Source organism: Artemia franciscana, chromosome 1 (genome assembly GCF_032884065.1).
Source record: "Artemia franciscana chromosome 1, ASM3288406v1, whole genome shotgun sequence".
NCBI lineage: Eukaryota > Metazoa > Arthropoda > Branchiopoda > Anostraca > Artemiidae > Artemia > Artemia franciscana.
Genome location: NC_088863.1, coordinates 60,668,690 through 60,691,658, shown reverse-complemented (window position 1 = coordinate 60,691,658; position 22,969 = coordinate 60,668,690). Strand labels below are relative to the sequence as shown.

The window sequence follows — 22,969 nt, the reverse complement described above, 5'->3', positions numbered from 1 at the left end:
GTATGTGGATTGTAAGAAACTCATTGGTAAATAACAATAAAATTTACTTATATCATTACTAGCGAATATTTAAAACCCACAGGAATATTCAAGAAGCAGGCAAGGTGTATAGTTACATCAATAATGCCTTACAAACAGAAAATTTCGCAATGCAATTTTAAGTTTGCCTATTCAAATTTCTTTATTAGTGAATAGATTTCCTTAAATATAAGCTATTTTGACTTAACAAAGGAGTTAAAAGCCCTTGAGCGCAGTACAGAAAACAACAAGACAAAAAAAAAAGGAAAGACATAGCAAGTTAATTGTGGAATGACCAGAATTAGTTAATTAAATAAACAGAATAGGAAAATAACTGACAAATAGGCAGCAAGTTCAAGGAAAACTGGATGTCTGGTTAATTTGAAAAGGTTATCATCGTGATTTTTCCGCTTATAATTAATCTGCTTATTTTTTAATGTAAACAAATATAGCTAGGTCACACAAAATTCAAAATCATGCGCATCAACTTAGTTTCAAGACAAATACGCATGGAGGATTTATTTCAGATGAGGCAGAGCATTTAGAGGGGATTTATAACATATGGACTCTTGTAGCAGGACTCAATCTGTCCAGTTGTCTTTGGGAATCATCAGATTGTAACAGCTTGTCTCATTTAATACAGTCATAGAACGTTTTCAAATTTGATGAATTATTTTGATTGTTTATTTCCAAGGTTCGTTGTGATAACATAAACGAAAATCGCCAGAAAAACTTCATAATTTTAAAACAATAATGAGAAATTTTTCATAAAAAACAGTTTTCAGATAAGAATATCCCTAAGATGAGTCCAGGAGGCAAAACACATTTTTAATTCAATGACTTTGGTATTTTAGGCTATAGTTAGCTTGAGAATTTACGGGGATTACGGGGAAGTCCCCACTTAGATTCAGAAAATGTTCTCACTCTAGATTTATGCTCATTTGATTACAAAGACAATGAGTTACTTCTAGGAATACTTAGATAAACGGAAACTAGACAAACAATCTGGTTATTTTATATTAAAAGCATTGTTTTCAAGTGAAAATGAGTGATGTTCTATTTACTTGGATTATTTATTTTTCAGAATCGGTTTTCTTTAATTTGTTGTACAGTGTTGCATCGTTCAACACTTTTATGTTTTTTTTAGCTTTAAATGCACTTCTTATACAGCTTTAAATGTACTTAAATACACCTTTTAGTAGAAATTGGTTTAAGGAACAATTCAGACAAAAGGAAATTACTTGAAACAATTTTCTTCATAGATGGCTTTCCATATTTTATGTGCATCTGGACCCTTATAGCCAGTATAACGTTCAGGATTAACTATCAAATCGACATAAATCTGGTCCTCGGGAGGCTCTTCATCAACAACACAAAAACTTGAAGTTTTAGCATCATACTCTATCCATGTCGCAATACTCTCTGAAGCGGCTTTGCTAAAATAAAATAACAAGTTGAACACAAAAATCTTAAATCTTCTCCTCATGGTAGATTTTTTATTGTGGAACTATAATCCCAAAAACCCGTAAAGAACCGAAAAATCCCCCGAAAAAAATCCCAAGAAAAAAAAAAATGCGTAGAATTGAAATTTTGACACTTCTAAATGACCGAGCAATTGCATAATACTGTAAGCTCAAAGAGCTTACAAATAATAATTTCAACGTAATTTCAAATAAAAACATTCAACTATTCAATACATAATATATACTTTCAATTTATGATCTATGACACACACAATGTTATCTATTTCATGTCAAAAAATAAAATTATCTGTCGGGAATGAAATGAATTGATTCATCAGTCTTTCGCTCTGCTGCCCTAAATAAAAGCACGACCCGAAAATCTTCCGCACTTGGGCAGATAAAGCAATGGTTAAAAAAGTTCTCTCATTACGAATCAAGACATCAACTGAAGACTTAATATGAAAGTTTTGTTTCCATTCAAAAACGAAAGTAAGTACAACACAATAAATTTTAAACTAGGATGCTTCAAATTAGAGATGATAATTAGCAAAATATGTTGAATGAATCACACTGTATGATAACATCTTTCAGGCTAATCCCCTCAGCACTGACTAGTAATCTCCCCAGCACCATAAACGGTAAAGAAGTTGACAGTTGAATAATGAATCGCTAGTTCCTCTATGAAAATAGTCTGTTCGGACATGATTTCACCTAAATTACATATTTGCGGAAAAAGAATTCTTTGGAAAAAAGAGGAATAGTATGATTCGGAGAAAGAAGAACTTAAGACTTACCTAATCGTCTCATTGATTGAGCCAAGAATATCTTCTTTTGAGGGTATACATGGTTCTTCTTTTGGCAGAGGTCCAAACTTAAAAAAAATTATCGTTAATAAAAACATGAACAACCCCCAAAAACTACTTTTGCAGTCCCCTAACAAGAATCACACCGCTAAAGATGCTTAGGATATTTCCAGAGATCAACAGGTAATGTTATGTTAAAACAATTCCGTATTAAATATTAGAGCTACTAATATACTGAATGACAAAGTTTTGACGACCAATTTCTCGACAGATTCGTAAAAACATAATCGAAAAATACGCAAAAGTAAACTGGACCCAAGCCAAGGAGGAGGGATAGAGAGACCCTTTGGATCCATGACGGCTAAAGAGACTAGTATCTAAAACTAGTCTAAACAGGACTAGAAATCCATAAAAACAACACATGCTTGGCAAACATTTTCTCTTTCACACAAAATACTGTTAGCATTACTCTTAGATCCTCGTCGTAGCTAAAGAAGCTAGTCCTATTGCATAAAATTGTTGATTTTCATATTTTATCATTCTCGTCTTCCAGTAAAGCCCATAAGTCAAGGAAATCCTTTTAAGCCTTTTCATTTTGTGGTTAGGACACCCAAGCCCAAAAATTATTGACAGTGAAATAGTGAAAAAGCAAATAGTTTAGATCACTAATTTAATTATATTTTAAAGTATGACAGTTGATCCGGCCATAATTAAGGGTACAAAGAAATGTTTGCTAATTTACGGTAAAAAGAATTGACCATACTCAGGTTCGGTACTGTTAGGTGGATTAGTTTTTAATAGTCACTCTATTTTCACCCTCATAATTGGTAATATAGCTATGTAGAGCAAACAGATAATGCAAACAGATATTTCTAAAAAAAGCCGCATTTCTTCATTTCTTTTATTCGTCATACAATATAAAACTTTTTTTGGCTTTATCCGCTTAGTATGACTGTATTATTCTTAGTATACCATAGACCTATTACCAAAATAGCTATCAAATAAATCTAACAACAAATACATAACCACCTTCGGGGGTACAAACAGTGTATTCCCAAGAAATGTAAAATAAGAGAGAAAAGTTTGGAAAAAAACAAACAATTTTTGAAACCAACATTAGTTCACAAAAATAAAAAGGTCGGAGACAATTTGTTTTTTGACAGTTTGTTTTCAATTAAAATACGAAATAAACAATATTTCAAATAAAAATAACCAAAGAAGTAGTTTTCTTAATCTAGAGTGGGGATATATAAAAAATTTGGAGGGGGTAAATACCCTGAACGAGAGGGCAAACCCAATTGCCACCGCTGTTTCGGTTGTCTAATAATACTTTTAAATAACTTAGTTTGTTTTCTATACTTACAAATATTCTGTTGGATGATTTCAACGTATCATTGGAATGTTTTAAGCCATCAGGTAGAGAGTCGGCTGGACATTCTTCAACGGCACAAAACTTAAGGGAGCATTTGCCTTCGTTATCATCCCAAAAAGGACACTTTTTAAACAGATGAACCTAAAAGACAAAACAAAACTATTATAACTGGCATTTATAAAACTTATCACTCAAAATTAATAAGAGATTCCTCTATGTTTCGTATAGCAATAAGATATCATATACTAGCAAACAATTAAAAAAATGAACACGTTTCTAGGTTCTAGAAGAGATATAAAAAATAAATAGGAAAATAACATGGAAAATAATACACCTGTTTCTAAAGCCCGACGATACGCTCCTTCCACAAAGTCTTGACAGTGTACAATTTTCTTTATATTCTCTTCCAAATTTCCACCCAGATCACATTTTTTTTTTCTATTTTAACTGAGCATTTTGACCAACTGCGGGTTAATTATGCAAACAGTGATTTAGACAAAGACAAAAAACAAATGAGTCTAAACGGCCATTATTAATTATTGAACAATTTTGAATTTGCACTCCCTGAATGAAAAATTTAATATCCTTCAGGAATAAACGTAAAATGTTACCATTCAATTGAAATAATAGAAATAAAATTGGAATTTTTCTAGGGCACACCTATATGATAAAAAAAAAGAGGTAATTCCATGGTTAAAATCGTTTCAGTTAGACTAGAAATCTATCTTTTTTTACAATTACTAATCAATTAAAAACAAATTTAATTAAATTTTCTTAGCAGGCTGATTCGGTTTCTATTCTAAATCCGAATATTATTGGTTAATACTTTGGGGTCCACAAATTCACCTTTTTCTAAAAAATTCTTGTCTCATCTCAATTGAACGTAATAGCCCGTTTGTAATCCATAGCTGATATGAATCCATTCATAGATCTTATAAGATTTCATAGGGTAATAGATTAGGTCTGATGACAAATCATCAATTTTTGATGGTTTTTGTGCATTACATTAAACTTTTTTTTCTTCTTTGTTGCAAACAGTTCTGCATCATTAACGAAACAGCAAACTGATTAACTAGAAAAAATTCTAAATTCGCCAGTGTTATGGTCGGATGTATTACTTTTTTTGTTGTTGCAAAAACAGTCAAGCAATACAATTTCGCCTTATCTAGACTATTCAACTAGGTTTTAAGATTCGAATACAAATCCAGTCTTTACAATAACGGATCAGGATACAAAAGGAGCTAAAAAGTAAGAAAAAATAAGGACTGTATATTTCATTGCGCGGTATGCTCAGAAGCAAAAGGTTCCGACCTCCCCCCCCCACCACCTCTTCTTCCAAAGAAAGCTCAAACTAACATGATCTTTCTGTCTGACATATCAGACTAAAATTATAGGTTCAAATATCTCTGCTAAATCTCAGGGTAAACATGTTTCAAATTTTGATGCCAGATAGAGATGTGCGAAAGGGAGAGGGGTCGGGCTTCGATGACAAATCCCTTTCAAAATTCCAATATCTCTATGAACTTTCCTATATTTCTCGTATTTTTGTGCATTATTTTTCAGTTTTTAACCTTATGTTGTTTTTAACTATTAGGTTTACGTTATTTTCGTACATTTGTAAATACTAAAGATTATTTGAATTAGCTATACCTTTAATTCAGTTTGTTTGATTTTGTAAACATAGAAATATTTTAGATCAAACAACGAAGGATTTTTCAGGTGAACCTTCTTCAAATAAAAATACCTTGCTTATCGTTTTAAACTCTCTTTAATTACTTTAGGTTAAACTGTCAACATTGACAGGGTTATACTCAATATTTGATCAGGTCAGGTTAATGGCAAAGTAAATAATTAAACAAGTCAATACCCTGTCTCATAATTCGAACGTTCTTTGATAGGCTAGACAAAAGAAACATTTTTAGTTATACATTATCCCACGTAATTTCCATATTTGCAGTATCTTACTTTAGACTTCTTTTTACATTTTTAAAGTAATATAAATGGCTTAACGCCTACAAGCATTAAATTCAACCATTGGGAAAAAAAAATCATTGGGATAAATTAAAAGGGACAAACTCATTTTCCAATAAACAGCCTAAACTGGTGTTAACTACTAAAAATTCAATAGTAGGTGGAATTAAGCCAAATTAAGTATTAGGCAATTTGTATCATATGGATGATAAAGTGCACGACATTAAAAATGAGTTCTAACGGAAACAAATATTTACCACTCATTCCAACAGACTTCAAAAGAGAGGCTTTTTGACAAAAACAACTACCATAAAATCGTCACATTATCGACTAACCAAGTATGAGAAACTAGTGAATTATTTTCCTTCATCTTCTAGTATTGAAATTTTCTGAGATGGTAACTCCCAAAATACACTCAAATATTTGGGTTTTATTTTTACAAAATCGTAGATCTAGCACTTCTCTTGTTTCTTTCCCCTTAAAGGATCTTTCATAAGCCCGTCCCATATATTCGGTCTTTGGGCATCCCGGCGACAGAAATACTGTCTGGGTTCTAAAACCTTCACTCATACAAGAAAGCCAGCGAAAGGTGCTTTGCAACTGAACCGAATTCCTAAAATAGTCTCCAATAAACGACTGAGGAAACATGTCTCTCTTTTCTTTGCTGTTCATGCTTCTGCATCATCCGTAACTACATTATCTACTGTAATTTGACCCAGCTCCTCACACTTCTGACGTACATTCATAACCCAAATTTTGATCCAGTTCAGTAATTTTGTCCATCCGTTTTTTTTTTTTTTTTTCAAAGAAGATCAACAGCAATAGGCCCAAAATTTTATAGTTTTCTGAGATGAGGGCCTTCACACCATGAGGACAAATCTCAAGAAGGGGAGGAAGCTAAGTAGCCTAAGTCATCCCCAAATTTTTGCATGACGCAAACCTCTGTGGATGTATGTAGTTTTATATATAAATGCTTCAGGCACTTTATTAAAAAAAACGTCACATCCTCTGTAAAGTGGATGTTCTGTAACACATGGACATTCGAAAGGTAAACCCTCTCTAAAAAATATGGTGGAAAGGTAGAGTGTCTCTAAAGGTAGACCTTCCGAGGGAACCTCTAGTCCCCAGTCCCTGGGAAAACGTCTTGCCTTGTAAAGACATCATAACGCCAGTATCCTCTAACCAGGGATGACAATTTACATGAACATGGAAAAAAAAAAGAACAAATATGGGGTTTGAATATATTCCAGATTTTCTGAAATTTACCTTTTAAAAGCAAATTAGCAATGCCGCAAAAACAACTACCTTACAAGTAAAAAAGTGCTAAGCCTAGATAAATTTAACCAATTAATAGTCAAGAAGGATAGAGGGAAAAATGAAGTACAACTTAGTCAGAAAATAAAGCTGAAACACTGAATAATTTCAAAAGCTTATGAAAAATTACCTTGTAAAACCTAAAATAATTCTTAGTTAAAAGGCTTGTTATTCTCGGGAAAATCTTGTTGTTATTCAATGAGTCTACATAGGCAACGTTACATTCACAGTCATTGACAGACCCTTCAAGCTGAAAAATAGAGTTGAATTAAACTTAGCAGTAAATAGCCCAGAAAAGGTGACAGTTTAAGATAATACCTATCAAGACACTTTTGTAAGATAAAACATGTTATCAAACGTGATTACAAAAATTCCCATTTCACTATGGAAAGGCCTGTTTGGATCACAACCCAGGTCAGGTGCAGTGTAGTGGTAACTGTTCCTGTATAAGTTCTCAAAGAGATCATAAAATGCCTCGCACGTCAATAAATGGTAACATGGAAATACATAATACAGCCCATATAAAAAAAATGCACAATCAGTGACAGGAATCAGGGAGAGGGGTCGTAACATGGCATTTGATCTGGCATTCATTCGGAGTAGCCGGTCTTGAAAAACCCATAGCAGTTGGTTTGTTTCAAGGCGTAACCATAAAAAAATTATACTTGTTACTAGATAAAAAAATCATTTTTTTTTTCAAATTTTGCGAAGCACTAACTACCTCAAGATAATTTCGAACATTTCCAAGGATGAATATTTTTGAAAGAAAAAGGTGAAATTTGTTTCGTGACCTGTTCAATTCAAAGCGCAATTCACAAAATTCTGTAAGCATCAGCAGATGATTATCTGAGAATTCGTAATATAAAATTCCCAATTCGAGACTCAGTCAGGGTGTAGCTTAGCATTTAAGCTAGTATTTATTCGGACTATCTGATCTCTGGGAAAAGAATTGCAGCCAAGGCGATAAAATCATAGTACGCATCAAATATGAGGAGCTAGATCAGCTAGTGGGGGGCATACTACTACTACTACTAATAACTCACTGCAGCACCAAGCCGCCTGAGGCCAACACAGCTACGCACGCTCCTCCTCCAACCTAATCTATTTAAAGTCTCCCTCCTTACACCCTCCCAGGAAGTTCCCATTTCCTTTAAATCTTTATTTATGACATCCTCCCAACCATATATATATATATATATATATATATATATATATATATATATATATATATATATATATATATATATATATATCTATATTCAGAGGTGGGACACAGGGACACAACTACAATGGCGCGTAACGACTTACGCACGTGTGGGGGCTTGGGGGGGGGGTTGCGAAGCGCCCCCACCAACTAGGTGTTGGGGTGGCGCGAAGCGTTTAATATATATATATATATATATATATATATATATATATATATATATATATATATATATATATATATATATATATATATATATATTATATATATATATATATATATATATATATATATATATATATATATATATTATAATATAAAAAAGTAAAAATTAAAATATAAAAAAGTAAAAAAGTAAAAATTACTATACAAAAGTAATTTTATATATATATAACAAAAATATATATATAAATATATATATATATATATATATATATATATATATATATATATATATATATATATATATATATATATATATATATATATATATATATATATATATATATACAGAAAATTTTCATTATATAAATGATATATATTATAATAGACATATATCCCATACTTCTTCTTTCTTAAAGCAGATCGCATTATAACCTTAAAAGAAAGGTGGGACAAAATTTGCTTGCGTTTTGCCAAGTCCGCCAATTTACACACTGGGAAGATTTCCCCGAATTTCACAACCCCACTAGAACCCATGTGTGGCGATTAGCCTCAATAACAATTCCAACATACTCTCCAATCTTTGATGTTATAGGGAGATTTTGACAAAAGTTTCGTCGCCTTTATTTTGGAGCACCGTTTTAATTCTTGATAAAGGTACTGAACCAAAAGCAGCTCTTTTGTCTCTTTTTTAGTCGATGGAGTACTGTATCAATTATTATTACCGCTTTTTCTTTTGCGATTTCCGTTTTTTACCCATTTGTTATGCTTTTTTGGCTCAAGCTTTTTTTTGTGTTTCAAATTTTAAGCTCTATTTTTTAATCTAGTATTTCATGTAATCCTTTTTTAGTCATCAGTTATTTTGGTTATTACTCTTATTCTTAACTATTTTGATTCCAAATGTTATGATTTTTAAATTATTTGACTTGGAACGTGAGTTTGACTAGTAATACCGTAGTCATTTATCAATAAACTATCATCTTATTTCATTACATCGTCTTTTAAATTAGCTTTACCTAACCTTTCACTTCATTTACCAAGAATATTATGATTATGCTCCAAACCTCAGAAAATCTAAAAGCAATGTTCTTTACCTCACAGAAGCATCTTTCACTAATAGCTTTGTTTCCATATTTTGATGGTTGTCCAGCATTTTTTGCGTGTAAGAATGGAGAGAATGAACTATGACACTTAATAGATGCAGACAAGATAATAAGCGCAAAAGCTAAACTGCATACAAGCTTGACCATAGTTTCGAATGTGTTTAACTGCAATAAAAAGAAAATCAGTATAAGTCGCAACACGTGAAATGTGTAGTGATACATGAAAAAAGAGTGAAAAAGTAGTTCTTCATCTTGACCCTTCATTGAGACAAGAGACACCAACTTGGGAGGGGACGAGGAGGGTTGTGAAAAGTACCTTTCTTTAGCAGTGCCATTAAAAAATCAAAAACCCCCAAAATGCTCCTCTCCCTAGACTTTGAAAGACAGTATTTCATATCTTGTCTTACATCTTCATGAAAAAAAAATCCCCTCAAAGTTTGCGAATCAACTGAATCTTTAGAGTTTAATCCCCCCTCCCCAGTTTTTAAGGAACTTGGATTGTGCAATTCTTAGATATACTAGAAATATTGAAAATATACATGTTTTTTATACAGTTCTTTTAGTTATTTAAAGCTTACTTTTCTGTTTTGAATATGTTAGCTGATTTTTGTTTATTTTTAGAAAAAAAAGCGTGAGCTGTCAGCAACATACATGTGTAAACTGCATAACTGTCACCCATTCACAAAAATTTGGGGGAATGGATAAAATGTATTTTTCAAAAGCTAGGGAACAGCAACTTTATTGTTTATCAACTCCCAGTAAAAATATATTAAAAAAAGATGATTCTTTCAATGAAATACAAAAGAGTATTTTTTTAAAAACGGTTGGGACGGGGACCAATTGACGTGCCGGATCTCATACAAAGAAATAACTAAGAATAGATTTGTTAAAAAAAAAAGTTGTTGAATAACAAGTTATTGAAAGTTTTTGCTGCAATAATTTATTAGTGTTGTTATTTTTATTTATGTTTGTATTGTGGATAAAATAAAACTTACCTACCTACCTACTCATTTCAATCCTGCAGCATCTTTGTCAAATTTCCAAAATTCCAGTAACAGAAAGAAAATATGGGTCAGGCCATAATTGCTATTAGTGTCATTGGTTCTGGATATTTTATTTTTGATGTAAGTTTGAATTTAGAGCTTTTTTTTGCTCTAGCATTTTGTTTTAGAAAGTTTTTGTTGTGTTTTCTTCTTGCAATTGAAAACACTCCATTGTTAAAACATAGATATTTAGCATCCCCACGAGTTAGAGTAGCCACATTCTCGATAGAGTAGCATAACTCTGAAGGTGCTACGATATTTGAGTATATATTAAGGTTTAATTTTCACCCATACTATATAGTAGCATAACACGTGGAATAACAATTAGAAAGAGAAAATGGTAATAACACAAAATGCTTCCCTGATAGATGAAAAATCCAATTTATGAAAGGACAATCTGACTCAGCGACAGTTCTTTGCAAGGCTATCAATTGAGGTGGATTTCCTTAAGGAGGAGATTGTACGGCACTTTGCCCTGACCGTAAATAATTCTCAGGGTTCTCTTCTAGATAAATTCTACCCTATCGAACTGATCCGCCGTAAGGCCAAAATTCCACACCGGGAGAAGCATACTCAAGCAGTGGACGGATAAAAGATATGTAAAGGCGGAGGATATGCGCGTATGGACATGAAAATTGAGCAAATAGCTTAAGGAGAGACAGAGATGCACTAGCCTGTTTAACAATATAGCAAATGTGGGCCTCTCAGTTCAAACCACTAGTCAGTGTGGCCCCTAAGAGTCTAGTTTTGTGGTGATTGTTTCATTAGGTATTGGAGTTGTAAATGTTGGCTTTGATTCAAGAAAACTGAGGGTCATAATATTAGATTTATGGGAATTGACTTCCAATTTTGACTAGGCTGCTTCACTTACAATGTCTTCGAGAATTTCCATTGCACTGCTCTTAATGTTTCTTCTGCACTTCTTAATGTTTCTTCGAGCAATGACATATCATCCACAACTTTCATCGATCAGCTAATTCATTACCAAGATTATTAATCATTACCAAAAATAGTAAAGGACCTAAAAGCGTACCCTACGGAACTCCACAAGAAATAAAGAGTGAATCAGATTAAACATTTTTGTACCTAACAACTTGAATCTTATTTGACAGAAAAGATGCAATAATACTGACTAGAACATGAGGTACTTTAAATTCGTTCAGCAATTTTTCAACAAAAAAGTTATGACTATCAAGATCAAAAGCCTTTTGGAGGTCAATTAAAAGGAGATTGAGCCAGGTATCTGGCTAGTAAAGTAGTTTATAAAAAGTAACATCGGTGTTTCTATCGTGAAACACTGCAGAGCTTTTAAAGGTACTTATAGCACTATATAAAGGTAACTTATAGTACTACAGAGGTAAATATATACTAAAAAATTGATTTGTTTCTGTTGATGCTTGAATTATGCAGTTTTATTTTAGTTTTGACAAGATTTTGGAAGAAACTAAATTTCAGCTGGGGGGGGGGGGGGCACGCTGTGGCCCTGGGGGCAAATCGAGATCTGGTAGGGGCAGTTACTTCCCCTATCCCATAGAGAATTACGCCCCTGGTGTCCTGCATTTGTCCTGCCGGCTTTTAATTTACAATATTACCAATGATTTACATTTACAATACTATCATGTAAGATCCATGTTAACTTATGATCCATTTTATGAGCTAATTCCCTATTGATTATAACTTAATTATTGCAACTACAAAATTGCAGTAGTGTATTATTATTGCTGTTTCCCCTCCCAAAACAAAATTTGCCTAAGCCATGATGCCAAACTTCCCTAATTGTACCAAGCTGGGCAATAAAAACCCCAAATATAAAACTCAGATCTGGTTTACACATTAACTTAAAGTTTTATTCAGCTGACGCAAGATTTTTCCATGAGGATATGTTCACATCAAAATATCTCCCTAGGATATAAATAGGACAAAATATCTGTTTTTGAAATTTTTACTTGACTAACTCAACGGCTTCTCAAGATAGCAAAAAAAAGATCATAATCTCGATGCATAAATACTTACATAGCAGATTAAACTAGACCTCTAGTGCAGAGGCCCCATGAAGTGTCGCAACATCTGCGACTCATGAACTTCACTTGGACTTTTACGCCCTGTCTCACAATTCTCACGCCCACAAAAAAATTTCGGGTTTGCAATTAGCAAATTGAGGCTAAAGGAAATTACAGTTTATAACTAATACAAGTGCTAAAACTCACTGCTCTACCAAGCAACCTGAAGACTAAACAGCTGCGCTTCCTACTTCTCCACCCCCAATTTATTCAAAACTTCTCTCTTTACCCTGCCCTATGAAGTCCCAATTTTCTTTAAATCCTTCCTCATGGTCTCTTTGAAACCCATTTAAAAAAAATCCTGCTTTTGGTTTGTCCCCAGATTGATGCCCAAAAAGTACAATCTTTGGCAATATGTCATCCTTCATCCAGAAAATGCTTCCTAGCAATCTCAACCTTTCTTTTATTTTAGTCCTAGTATGTGCAAGAAAACTACTTCTTTAAAGCTCATTGTTTGACATACAGTCAGTGAATCAGGTACCTAGATTTATTTGCAGACAATTCCTCTAGAAAAAGTTTAGCAAATCTTCGTCTGGATTTTGAAGTGGCAACGTTTCCGAGCCCTATTTGACCTGTATCATTTCCATGTCTTCCAATATTCTAATTTTGGTTTGAAGACTGGGAAAAAAGTTATTTAAATACCTTCTTAAATTCGTGTAGCTTATCCATTTGTATTAGCGAAACATTGTGAAACAGTCCTTGCATCGTTACATTCCGAAAAATTATATTCATTGGATTATCTCAGTTGCTTCCACTATAACCACATTGCAGACCCCCCCCCCTCCCGAATACATTGGTATAGTCCTAAGCTATACAGAAAAGTCGGCTAATTATTTTCTACACCACTTCGTTTATAATGCTAATTGAAAAAAATAGGCAAAATATTAACATTTTTATATAGTTTAGTGCTATCTCCAGACATCTAGAGAGTGAAGGAAAGGAACACAGGTAAGCTAGAAATAACACTGCTAATCAAATAAATAAAATACCAATAAATATACGTCAGAAGGAGGGGGCATTAATGATGTATAGACTGGTTGAGAACCAGGATATCACCCCATATGTGTTTCTGACAGACGACTTTCTTAAACAGGAGTATACTACAAAAGAAATTCTCTTTCAGTAATATTTAGCCAATGTATCTCCCTTAGCAATAATATAGTCAGGTCTCTGGTGTTCAGGCCTTCAAGTCCGAAGTTGAGATGCCTACATGTCAGAATTCTACAGTGCAGTAATTCTAGAAAATTTTAAATCTACTTTCTGACAAGACACAACCTCAATGTGTTTTGGGTTTAGTGTGATTTGTCTCAGTAATATTTTATTACTAAATACGGTCTGAACATATTTGAGCTTGAGGACATGACTCCCTATTCTGTACCTGCTCGACAACTGAAAAACCAAGGCCAATCCTCTTGTGAGCTTGCTACTTTTGTGGATTCAGTTCTACGTTATAGTTCTTGAAGTTAATTATTGTTACTTAGCTGTGAAAGTAATACCAACTATAACACTAATTAAGACTCATCTGTGTGTATTAGCGTGCATCTACCAGTAGACTTTAATAACAATCAGTCAGATCATTTATTTCAGTTATCTTGCGTTGTAGAACTGGGTTCTTGTATACAACTAAATAAAAAAACAAGTTTTTCTTTAACTGAAAGTAGGGAGTGACATTAAAACTTAAAACGAACAAAAATTAATCCGTAGATGAAAGGGGTTGTCCCCTCCTCAACACTCTGCTCTTTGTACTAAAGTTTGACTCTTCCTCACAACTCTACTTTTTAAAACAATAAAAAAACTTTTGCGTAAAGAGCGGGGCATTAAGGGGACAGGCCCTTTCATATACGAAAAAATTTCCGTGCGTTTTCTGTTTGAATGTTTTTCCTTACTTTAGTTAGAAATAAACTTTTTTTTATTTAATTTCTGAAAATTTTTGAATTAATGCAGGTTTTGAAGATTGCTCATTGTACATAGATAGTTAAAACGAAATGCCCATATTAATTTATTTTTAACTACTAATAACCTTATAATAGCCTAAGTTTGATTTTGTTCCAGTTATTTAAGAGTGACTCCTGAATCACAAAGACTGTTTAATTAGAATAATAACCTCTTTTAGAAGTTAAAAAACAACTTTAGTGTAAGAGCGAGCTATTGAGGAGAAGCAACCCCCCTCCTTATACACATAATATTTTCAGTTCATTTTAATATTTCTCCTTACTTTCAGTTGATTTTTTTTTTATATTTAATTTCTAATCATTTTTAAATAATGCTGGGGAAATCCGGTGCTTCCTTCATGGAAGATTCCTTTCCCCCATGAAAAATTCCTCCCGCGTAACCTTCTCTCCCCCCCCATCTGAAAAAATCCCTCCTAAAAACGTCTGTATACTTCCCGATAGCCAATACTATATGTAAACAATAGGCCACGTTCACAACTTCCAGCCCTTTCTCTGGGGACTGTGGAGGATTAAGTCATCCTCGAAGACATAGTTATTACATTTTTCGACTATACTGAACAAAATGGCAATCACAAAATTTTGATCGGGTGACTTTAGAAAAAATGAGCATGGGATGGGGCCTAGTTGCCCTCCAATTTTTGGGGTCACTTATGCACTAGGACTTTTAATTTCCAGTCGAATGAGCGATATTCTAAAACGATCTGGTTGATACGAAAAATACGCATCTATGACCTTTCTTCTGGCAAAAAAAACAACAACAACATAATTCCCCGTTTTTGCAGATAAAGGCTTGAAACCTCTACAGAGAGGTTCTCTGATACGCTGAATCTGATGGTGTCATTTTCATTAAGATCATATGACTTTTAGGGGGGGGGGTGGTTTGTTCCCCCATTTTTTTAAAAATAAGGCAATTTTTTTCAAGGTTGTAACTTTTTATTGGTAGGACTTAAACTTGAATCAGCATAAAAATCCGATTTTTTTTATGTATCTATTGGTATCAAAATTCCGTTTTTTAGAGTTTCGGTTACCTTACAGTTCGTTACCACGAACTGTTTGAAAAGTTAGGCGGATAGATGTACCTTGGAATATAAATGGTAGCTTCATGTTGTCTGAGTCAAGATTTTAAGATATGGAGCAACATGGCTCAATAATAATCAAAAATTTAAAAAACAGAGTTTTGATAACAACAAATACATCAAAAGAATTGAACTTCTATATTGATTTCAAATATAAAAAGTTCTTCAGGTTTAATATTACCTATCAAAGTTGAAAGTCTGCAAAAATTTGCCCAGTTCTCAAAAACGGAGGGAAACATCCCCAAAAAGTCAAGGTATCTTTATGAAAATTACAGCATTAGCTAAAGCACATTAAGAAACCCTACTGTAACGGCTACCTACATAAAAAGTGCAGAATGTTGCATTTTTTCACAGAAGAAAGACTGCAGATGTGTGTTTATTTCTTTGTTTTCCCCAGAGGTAACCAGATGAAACCAGTGATCCTAGAAGATCAGGAGAGGGCTCACTTGATCGGAAATGAATAGTTTTAGTGACATTTTTAAGCTATCAAAAATATTTGAGGGCACCTAGCCCCCCTCCCACACCCTTTTCCCCCAAAGTCATCTGATCAAAATTTTGAGAGAACCATCTCATTCAGCATAGCCTTTGGGTATGACATGGCCCCCTTCCTACAGCCCCTCCCCCAGGAAAGAGCTACAAGTTATGAAATTTACATATTGTTCATACAAAGTATTTGTTATTGGGCAAAATACCGACATTTTCTACTGAGATGGAAACTCAGCTTTCTGCTGGGATGGAAATTTCAAGGGATGAACTTTCCAAAAAAAAATTTATACAGAGAGAATTTACCAGAAGCCGTATATGAAAATTCGTTTTTTATTTGTCTTAATTTCTTTTTGGTAACTCAGTTTTACACATGAAGATGTTCTAAGAGAATTTTACTGTGCAAATTTTCAGCATGGTTTGGATTTTCTGGAGGACTTTCCATGAGGAGGGGTATTTTTTGTGAAAGAAATTCTACATGAAAAAATTTTCTATTGTAGGGAGGGATTCCAGGAAAAATTTACCACATAGGGGGGACTTCCAGCATGAGTTGTGTCTGCAAGAAATTTTCCGAGGGAATTTACAGGGATAATGGGTTTTCAGGGTAATTTCCCGGGGGGGGGGACTTTTCCATGGAGGAATTTTTTGCGGAGGGATAACTTTTCAAAAAACGATCAGAAATTAAATAAGAAAAACAAGTTTTTTCGACTGAAAGTAAGAAGCAACATTAAAACTTAAAACAAACAGAATTTTTCCATATATAAGGATGAGAGGGACTGCCCCCTCCGCAATACCCACTCTTTATGTTTAAGTTTGATCTTTTATCCCGATTTTTAAAATGACTCCTTAAACACAGGAGCAGTTTAATTAGAATAGGAAGCTAATTCAAAAGGGCTAAAAACTTTAGCGTGAAGAGTGGGGTAATGAGGAAGGAGCAGCCCCACTCATATATAGAATAATATTGCTCTTTACTTTTAGTTGAAAAAATGTCTTTACTTTCAGTTGTTTTATGTAATACATTACTAGTTAAGGGCATATGGAGTGATTTCTTGAATTGTTTAGATAAAAACGTTTAATTTTTTGTATATTCATACATCTTCACGAAATTTCAACTTGGACCATATTGCAGTATTGTAAGATTTGAAAGATGATACAGTAAAGATTATGTTTGATTATCAGTTTTCTGATCAACTTCCCAAAGCCAGTTCAACCACTTTGCCATCTTTTAGTGATCAAAGTATACCTGCTGCTTCTTCAGAAGGCTACCTTGACAGAGACATGACTTATAGAAAATCGACCAAGCCCTATTTGATGCATCAGTAGATTCAACTCTGGATGAAATCAGCATCCCTTTCAATCTCCTTCATAAGTTACTCAAGTCAAATCAAAACAAGATTATGATCTGTTTAAATTTGGACTATGTAGAAACTTGCCTTGCCATCCATTTGGCTGCAAATAAAATCGTTCCTTTGCAACATGTCTAAAAGGACTCATTCCTGGATGGTTGTCAAGACCAGATCTTATTACTTCATGTAGTCAAGCAAAACTCTGGTTTTCAATCTGGAAAGGGTGTGGGCGGCCACCAGCCTTGTAAATAGCCTTGTAAATACCAGCCTTGTAAATAGCATATGTATTTCCAAAAATCAAAAGCTTTCGAAAATTCTAGCTCAACATCAATAACATCTAATCAATCATTTTTCTCAGACAAAGTTGTAATTCTATCAGAGTCATAGTAACCAAAAACAAAGTTGCAATTGTTTTTGCTTTAGTTTTTACTTTTCGTACTTTCTTTTCAATAGTATTTGTCAAATCCAAGAACAAAGTAAAAAATGGCAATCTTCTGATGTTTTCATTACCCTTCCCCCATAGTGAAAACTTATTTTTTTTACTTTTAGGCTAGGACAGAAGTTATCTTTGCCTATCCTATTTAAATACAATTATTCTACTTCAAAACGTTTGGCTTGGATTGTATACACCCTAGATAGTATCTATCTATGATTTAGATGTGCTACATTGTTCCAGCTTTAAGATCTCAAGTTTAAAACTAGGCAAATTTGAACTTGAGGTTTGTGTGATGGTTAGCCTCTACTACTGACTAACAGTGCATTGATAATTGTAAGGGTAAAATCCTAGTTCAGAGGGTTTGGAAAGTAGTGGAGTAAGGTGAATGGAACTCCAGAAATGCATCAACATCCTTAATAATCTTCTGGGAAGATGAATTGAAGCACCTATATCTACATCTTCTCCTTCCATCCACATAGAACTGACCTTTGATGACCTTTAATAATCTTTGTTTTACAAAGTAAAAAATTGCAAAATAAATCTTCTGCTTGAATAATGTACAAGAAAAGCATTTTGAGCCTCATACATTTTCAAAATCTCAATTTATAGGGTTTTAAATATCTGCAAAATTGTTTCTTAAATGTATAAAAAAAACAGCTCTTGATTTGGCTTAAAATTCTACTGAAATAATAGGAATTGCCTTTCTCAAAATTAAGCAAATGAAAATGGCATTGAAAACTCAAAATTAATATAAAATGTTTTAAGTTAAAATTCAGATAGGCATGGATATGCCATTTATGCAATCTCCTGATCCCTAGAAATAAATATAAGAGGCGTAGTACTTGGCAGTACTTCCCTTGGGTATTTCTTAGGCCCATAATCGATTCATGAAAGTTTCATACCCCCAAAATACTATTTTTCAAGATAGCAAGAAGCTTCAAAACCAGATTTTACCCTTTTTATCATTGCATATGGTTAATACATTTCAACTAATCACTTACTTATTGAGAAACAACTTCTGTCAAAATGAACATACCATTATTTTGTATGTTTAGGATATATATATATATATATATATATATATATATATATATATATATATATATATATATATATATATATATATATATATATATATATATATATATATATATATATATATATATATTCATCAACACACTTTTCCAAGATTAGCCAATGATTGAGCAATGGGGGTTTTCTCCAAACCTGGGGCTAGCCTATATTCAGCCCCCTAGAAAACTAAAATGTAATTATGACAGAATGACTATTATCCAAGTAGAGAGCTTCGAAATAATCCATTTTTGATTTTTTTTTTTCCTGAGCCTTAACTGAAAGGGGAATGAAGTAGTAGTTTATTTATAGGCTAGGGTTAGCAAATCAATCAGTTCTGTAGAAAAGTTACTTAGGGGCCAAGGTGTCAGAGTGAATTTTTGGTAAATGGGTAGAGTAGCAGCTCTACCAAACAAAACATTCTGGAACAAAAAGAGGGACCTTTTTAGATTGCTAATTTCATGTTCTTTTCCATGGTTAAGATTGGGCTTTTCAAAATTCATGCCCGTCCTACTCCCCTCACACCAATCGTCTCATGATACAAAACCAACATGCAATAAAAATGATACCATTAAATTCCTTATTTTATCCCTCTTGTCAACCTAATAGTCATTATCCTGAAACGCCCCTTCTTTAATAGACCCATTTATAGCCCTAGTAATATATTTGCTTGATGTTTTCCCTATTGTTAGGTTGATTGTAAAACCAGTTAAAATGAGTAAAATTAAAGATTAAAAATTAAAGATGAGTAAAATTAATCTGAGACAAAGCTTAGACTTAATCTTGGAAAACATAAGGGAATCATTGATAAAGGGTATTGAAGTAATAAAAAAGTATTTAAATCGTAGACAGACTTAATTTGGAAAGATTCAAACTAAAGACAAGAGTCTTGGAGCACAATATTATATTTAAATAGGCTGTGCTATAAGGGTAAATTTTCTCTAAATTTTAATGTTGAAAAGCAAACTTATTGAAGATTGCAGTCAGCTGATCTCAACTAGACTATCAGCCAATCTTAATCATCTACACCTAGTTTATATGTCACAAGTTCAAGATTAGAAGCAGACTGCCTGTAAATAAAAAATAGCCTATGTTCCAGTCAATATATTAGACAGTTCTTGGTAACAAACTGTAGGTAAGGAGCAACAGAGCTCAATAGTAACCAAACATCTTAAAAAACTAATTTTGATGCCAATAGATTATAGGAAAAGAATTAGATTTTATGCTGATTCAAAAAATATATGTTTTACTAAGTTTAATGTTACCCATCAAAAACAACAAGCCTAAGAAGATTTGCCTGATTTTAGAACAAGGGGTGATTTTCATAACGAAAATTACACCATCAGATCCAGCGTATCAGAGGACCCCTCAGTAGAGGTTTCAAGCTCCTATCTGCAAAAATGTGAAATTTTTAATGTTTTGCCAAAACAATGATCATGGATGCATGTTTATTTGTTTGTCCTTTTCCCCCAGGTTTGATTGTATCAACCCAATGGTCCTAAAACACTGGGAGAGGGCTCATTCAAACAGAGATTAAAAGTTTTAATGCTCGTTTTGAGGGTTAAAAAAGATTGGGGTGCAACTAGGCCCCCTACCACACCCCCTTTTCCCAAAATTTAGTGATGGCTATTTTGTCTAGCATAGGTGAAAGGCCCAGTAACTATGAATTTGGAGTGACCCCTTACAGCCCCTGGGAAAGGTCTTTAAGTTATAAAATTCACCCATTTTTAACATGTAGTATTGTGTTATTGGGAAGTATATATACATATTTTGGATGGGTGTGGGGAGGAAGAATTTTATGCTGGCCTGATTTTCAACAGGGAGAATTCTTGTTCCAATGAGAAGAAAGTTTCCAGAGGGAGAACTTTTTAGGGGAAATTTTACACTGGGTGAATTTTTCGAAACTCCTATGCAATATTTGTTTTTTATTACTTGCTTTGTCTTTACCAGCTCAATTTTACATGTAGAGATGTTAATAGTAATTAAATAAAAAAACGAAACAAGTTTTTTTTAACTGCAAGTAAGGAGCAGCATTAAAACTTAAAACGAACAGAAATTACTCCATATATGTAAGGAGATTTTCCTCCTCAACGTCCCGCTCTTTACGCTAAAGTTTGACTCTTTCTCTTAATTATACTTTTTAAAACAGTAAAAAACTTTTAGCGTAAATAGCAGGACGTTGAGGAGAACAATTTCCTTACATATACGGAGTAATTTCTGTTCGTTTTAAGTTTTAATGTCGCTCCCTACTTTCAGTAAAAAAAAAATGAGGTATTTTTAACTTATGAATGGGTGATGGGATCTTAATGAAATTTGATGTTTGGAAGGATATCATGCCTCAGACCTCTTACTTCAAATCCTGACTGGATCTAGAGTCATAATGGAGGAGGTTGGAGAGAGGGAACCGGAAATCTTGGAAAACACTTGAAGCAGAGGGATCAGGATGAAACTTGGTGGGAAGAATAAAAACAAGTCCAAGATACATGACTGACATAACCAGAATGGATCTGCTCTGGATCTGGTGACATATGAGGGAGTTGGGGGGAGGAACCTAAAATCTTGGAAAATGCTTAGAGTGGAAGGATCAGGATGAAACTTGGTGGGAAAAATAAGCAGAAGTCCTAGATATATGATTGACATAACTGGAATGGATCTGCTCTATTTGGGGGAGTTAGGGGAAGGGTTAATTCTGAAAAAGAAGAAAAAATGAGGTATTTTTAACTCATGAAGGGGTGATCGTACCTTAATGAAATTTCATATTTAGAAGGACCTCGTAAGTCAGATCTCTTATTCTAAATCCCAACTAGATACAGTATCATTTGGGGGGGGGATCTTGGAAAATACTTAAAGCGGAGAGATTAGGATGAAACTTGGTAGGAGGAATAAAAACATGTCCAAGATACATGACTGACATAACCAGACTGGACCTGCCCTCTTTGGTGGAGTTGGGAGGGAGGGGGTAATTTGGAAAAATTAGAAAAAATGAGGTATTTATAACTTACAAACAGGTGATCAGATCTTAACAAAATTTGATATTTCAGGAGCTGCACAAATTGACTTGAAAAAGTCGTTTTCCCCAATTAGACCATCTGGGGGACTGAAGGGAGAGGAAAAAGTAAAAAAAATGAGGTATTTATAACTTATGAGTGGGCAATTGGATCTTAATTAATTTTGATATTTAGAAGGAGCTTGTGACTCAGAGCTCTTATTTTAAATCCCAACTGGCATTAAGCCTCTGATTTTCCTTTTAATCCATCTATTGATTCTTAGAATTTTGCTAGAGCTCATACCATATGAGCTCTTGGCTTGTCCAGCCTTGTCTCAAGTGCCATATTAGCTCTTGTTTAATTTTGGATGCTGCCCTTTACTCTGAGTTGGAAAAACTATTTTCTTATATTAAATTTTGCCCAAGTACAAGAGGTTTTACATGATACTCAGAGTTGTTCCTAGAATTGGTGATGCCCAGAGAAAAATTTAATACAGCATTCCCCTCCCAAATCAAAAACTGACAAGCCAAAGTGAAAGTTCTAATCAAAGTTGGCAATCTTTGAACTATAGTCCTCCCTCCCCTAGCTGCAGTGTCTGATATGGCTGACCTGGTTGCCTTCCCTAGAAACAGATCTGTTGGTGTTGGATAGGCTATTATAAAGCATAAATTTCACTGTTATTCTTTAGTTTGATGGCCCATATTTCCTAAGGAAAATGTTAGAGATGGGAGATGAACTGTTAAAACAAGACTATAAATGTAATCATGGATAACTAAAAATCTAGATCCATCTCTCTTTATGTCTCAGGGTCATTCCATGTCAAGTCAGCCAGGTCATGACACCCACCTCTTTAGATTTTGATGAAACTTGGCACAATTGTTGCATTTGCTATCCTATTGATAAATACCAAATTTTATTTCTCTATCTCTTATAGTATTTTTTCTACAATTTTTTTAATTTTCTTAATTTAACGCGAATTTAGGCCTCGGACTTTGCGTCATGTAATGTAACTTGTAGCTTAAAAAATTAATATCTTGAAAACTATTTGTGATATCACCATGAAACTTTGCATAATATTTAATTAATATATTTAAAATAAAGAAAA

The 22,969-nt window shown here is 33.5% G+C and overlaps 1 protein-coding gene across 4 annotated transcripts in view; it reads right to left on the bottom strand.

Annotated features, from left to right (window-relative positions):
* LOC136032221 (ero1-like protein) overlaps positions 1-22,969 on the bottom strand; it is a 58,857-nt gene that overhangs the window by 24,926 nt on the left and 10,962 nt on the right. For all 4 annotated transcript variants that reach the window (XM_065712452.1, XM_065712445.1, XM_065712461.1 and 1 more), the window contains exons 2-6: positions 9,402-9,575; positions 7,072-7,191; positions 3,648-3,797; positions 2,276-2,352; positions 1,260-1,454 (exon numbers count right to left, since the gene is read on the bottom strand). In XM_065712452.1, coding sequence (XP_065568524.1) covers positions 1,260-1,454; positions 2,276-2,352; positions 3,648-3,797; positions 7,072-7,191; positions 9,402-9,557 — 698 coding nt within the window. In that variant the 5' untranslated portion in view covers positions 9,558-9,575. The remainder of the gene's footprint in view (positions 1-1,259; positions 1,455-2,275; positions 2,353-3,647; positions 3,798-7,071; positions 7,192-9,401; positions 9,576-22,969) is intronic.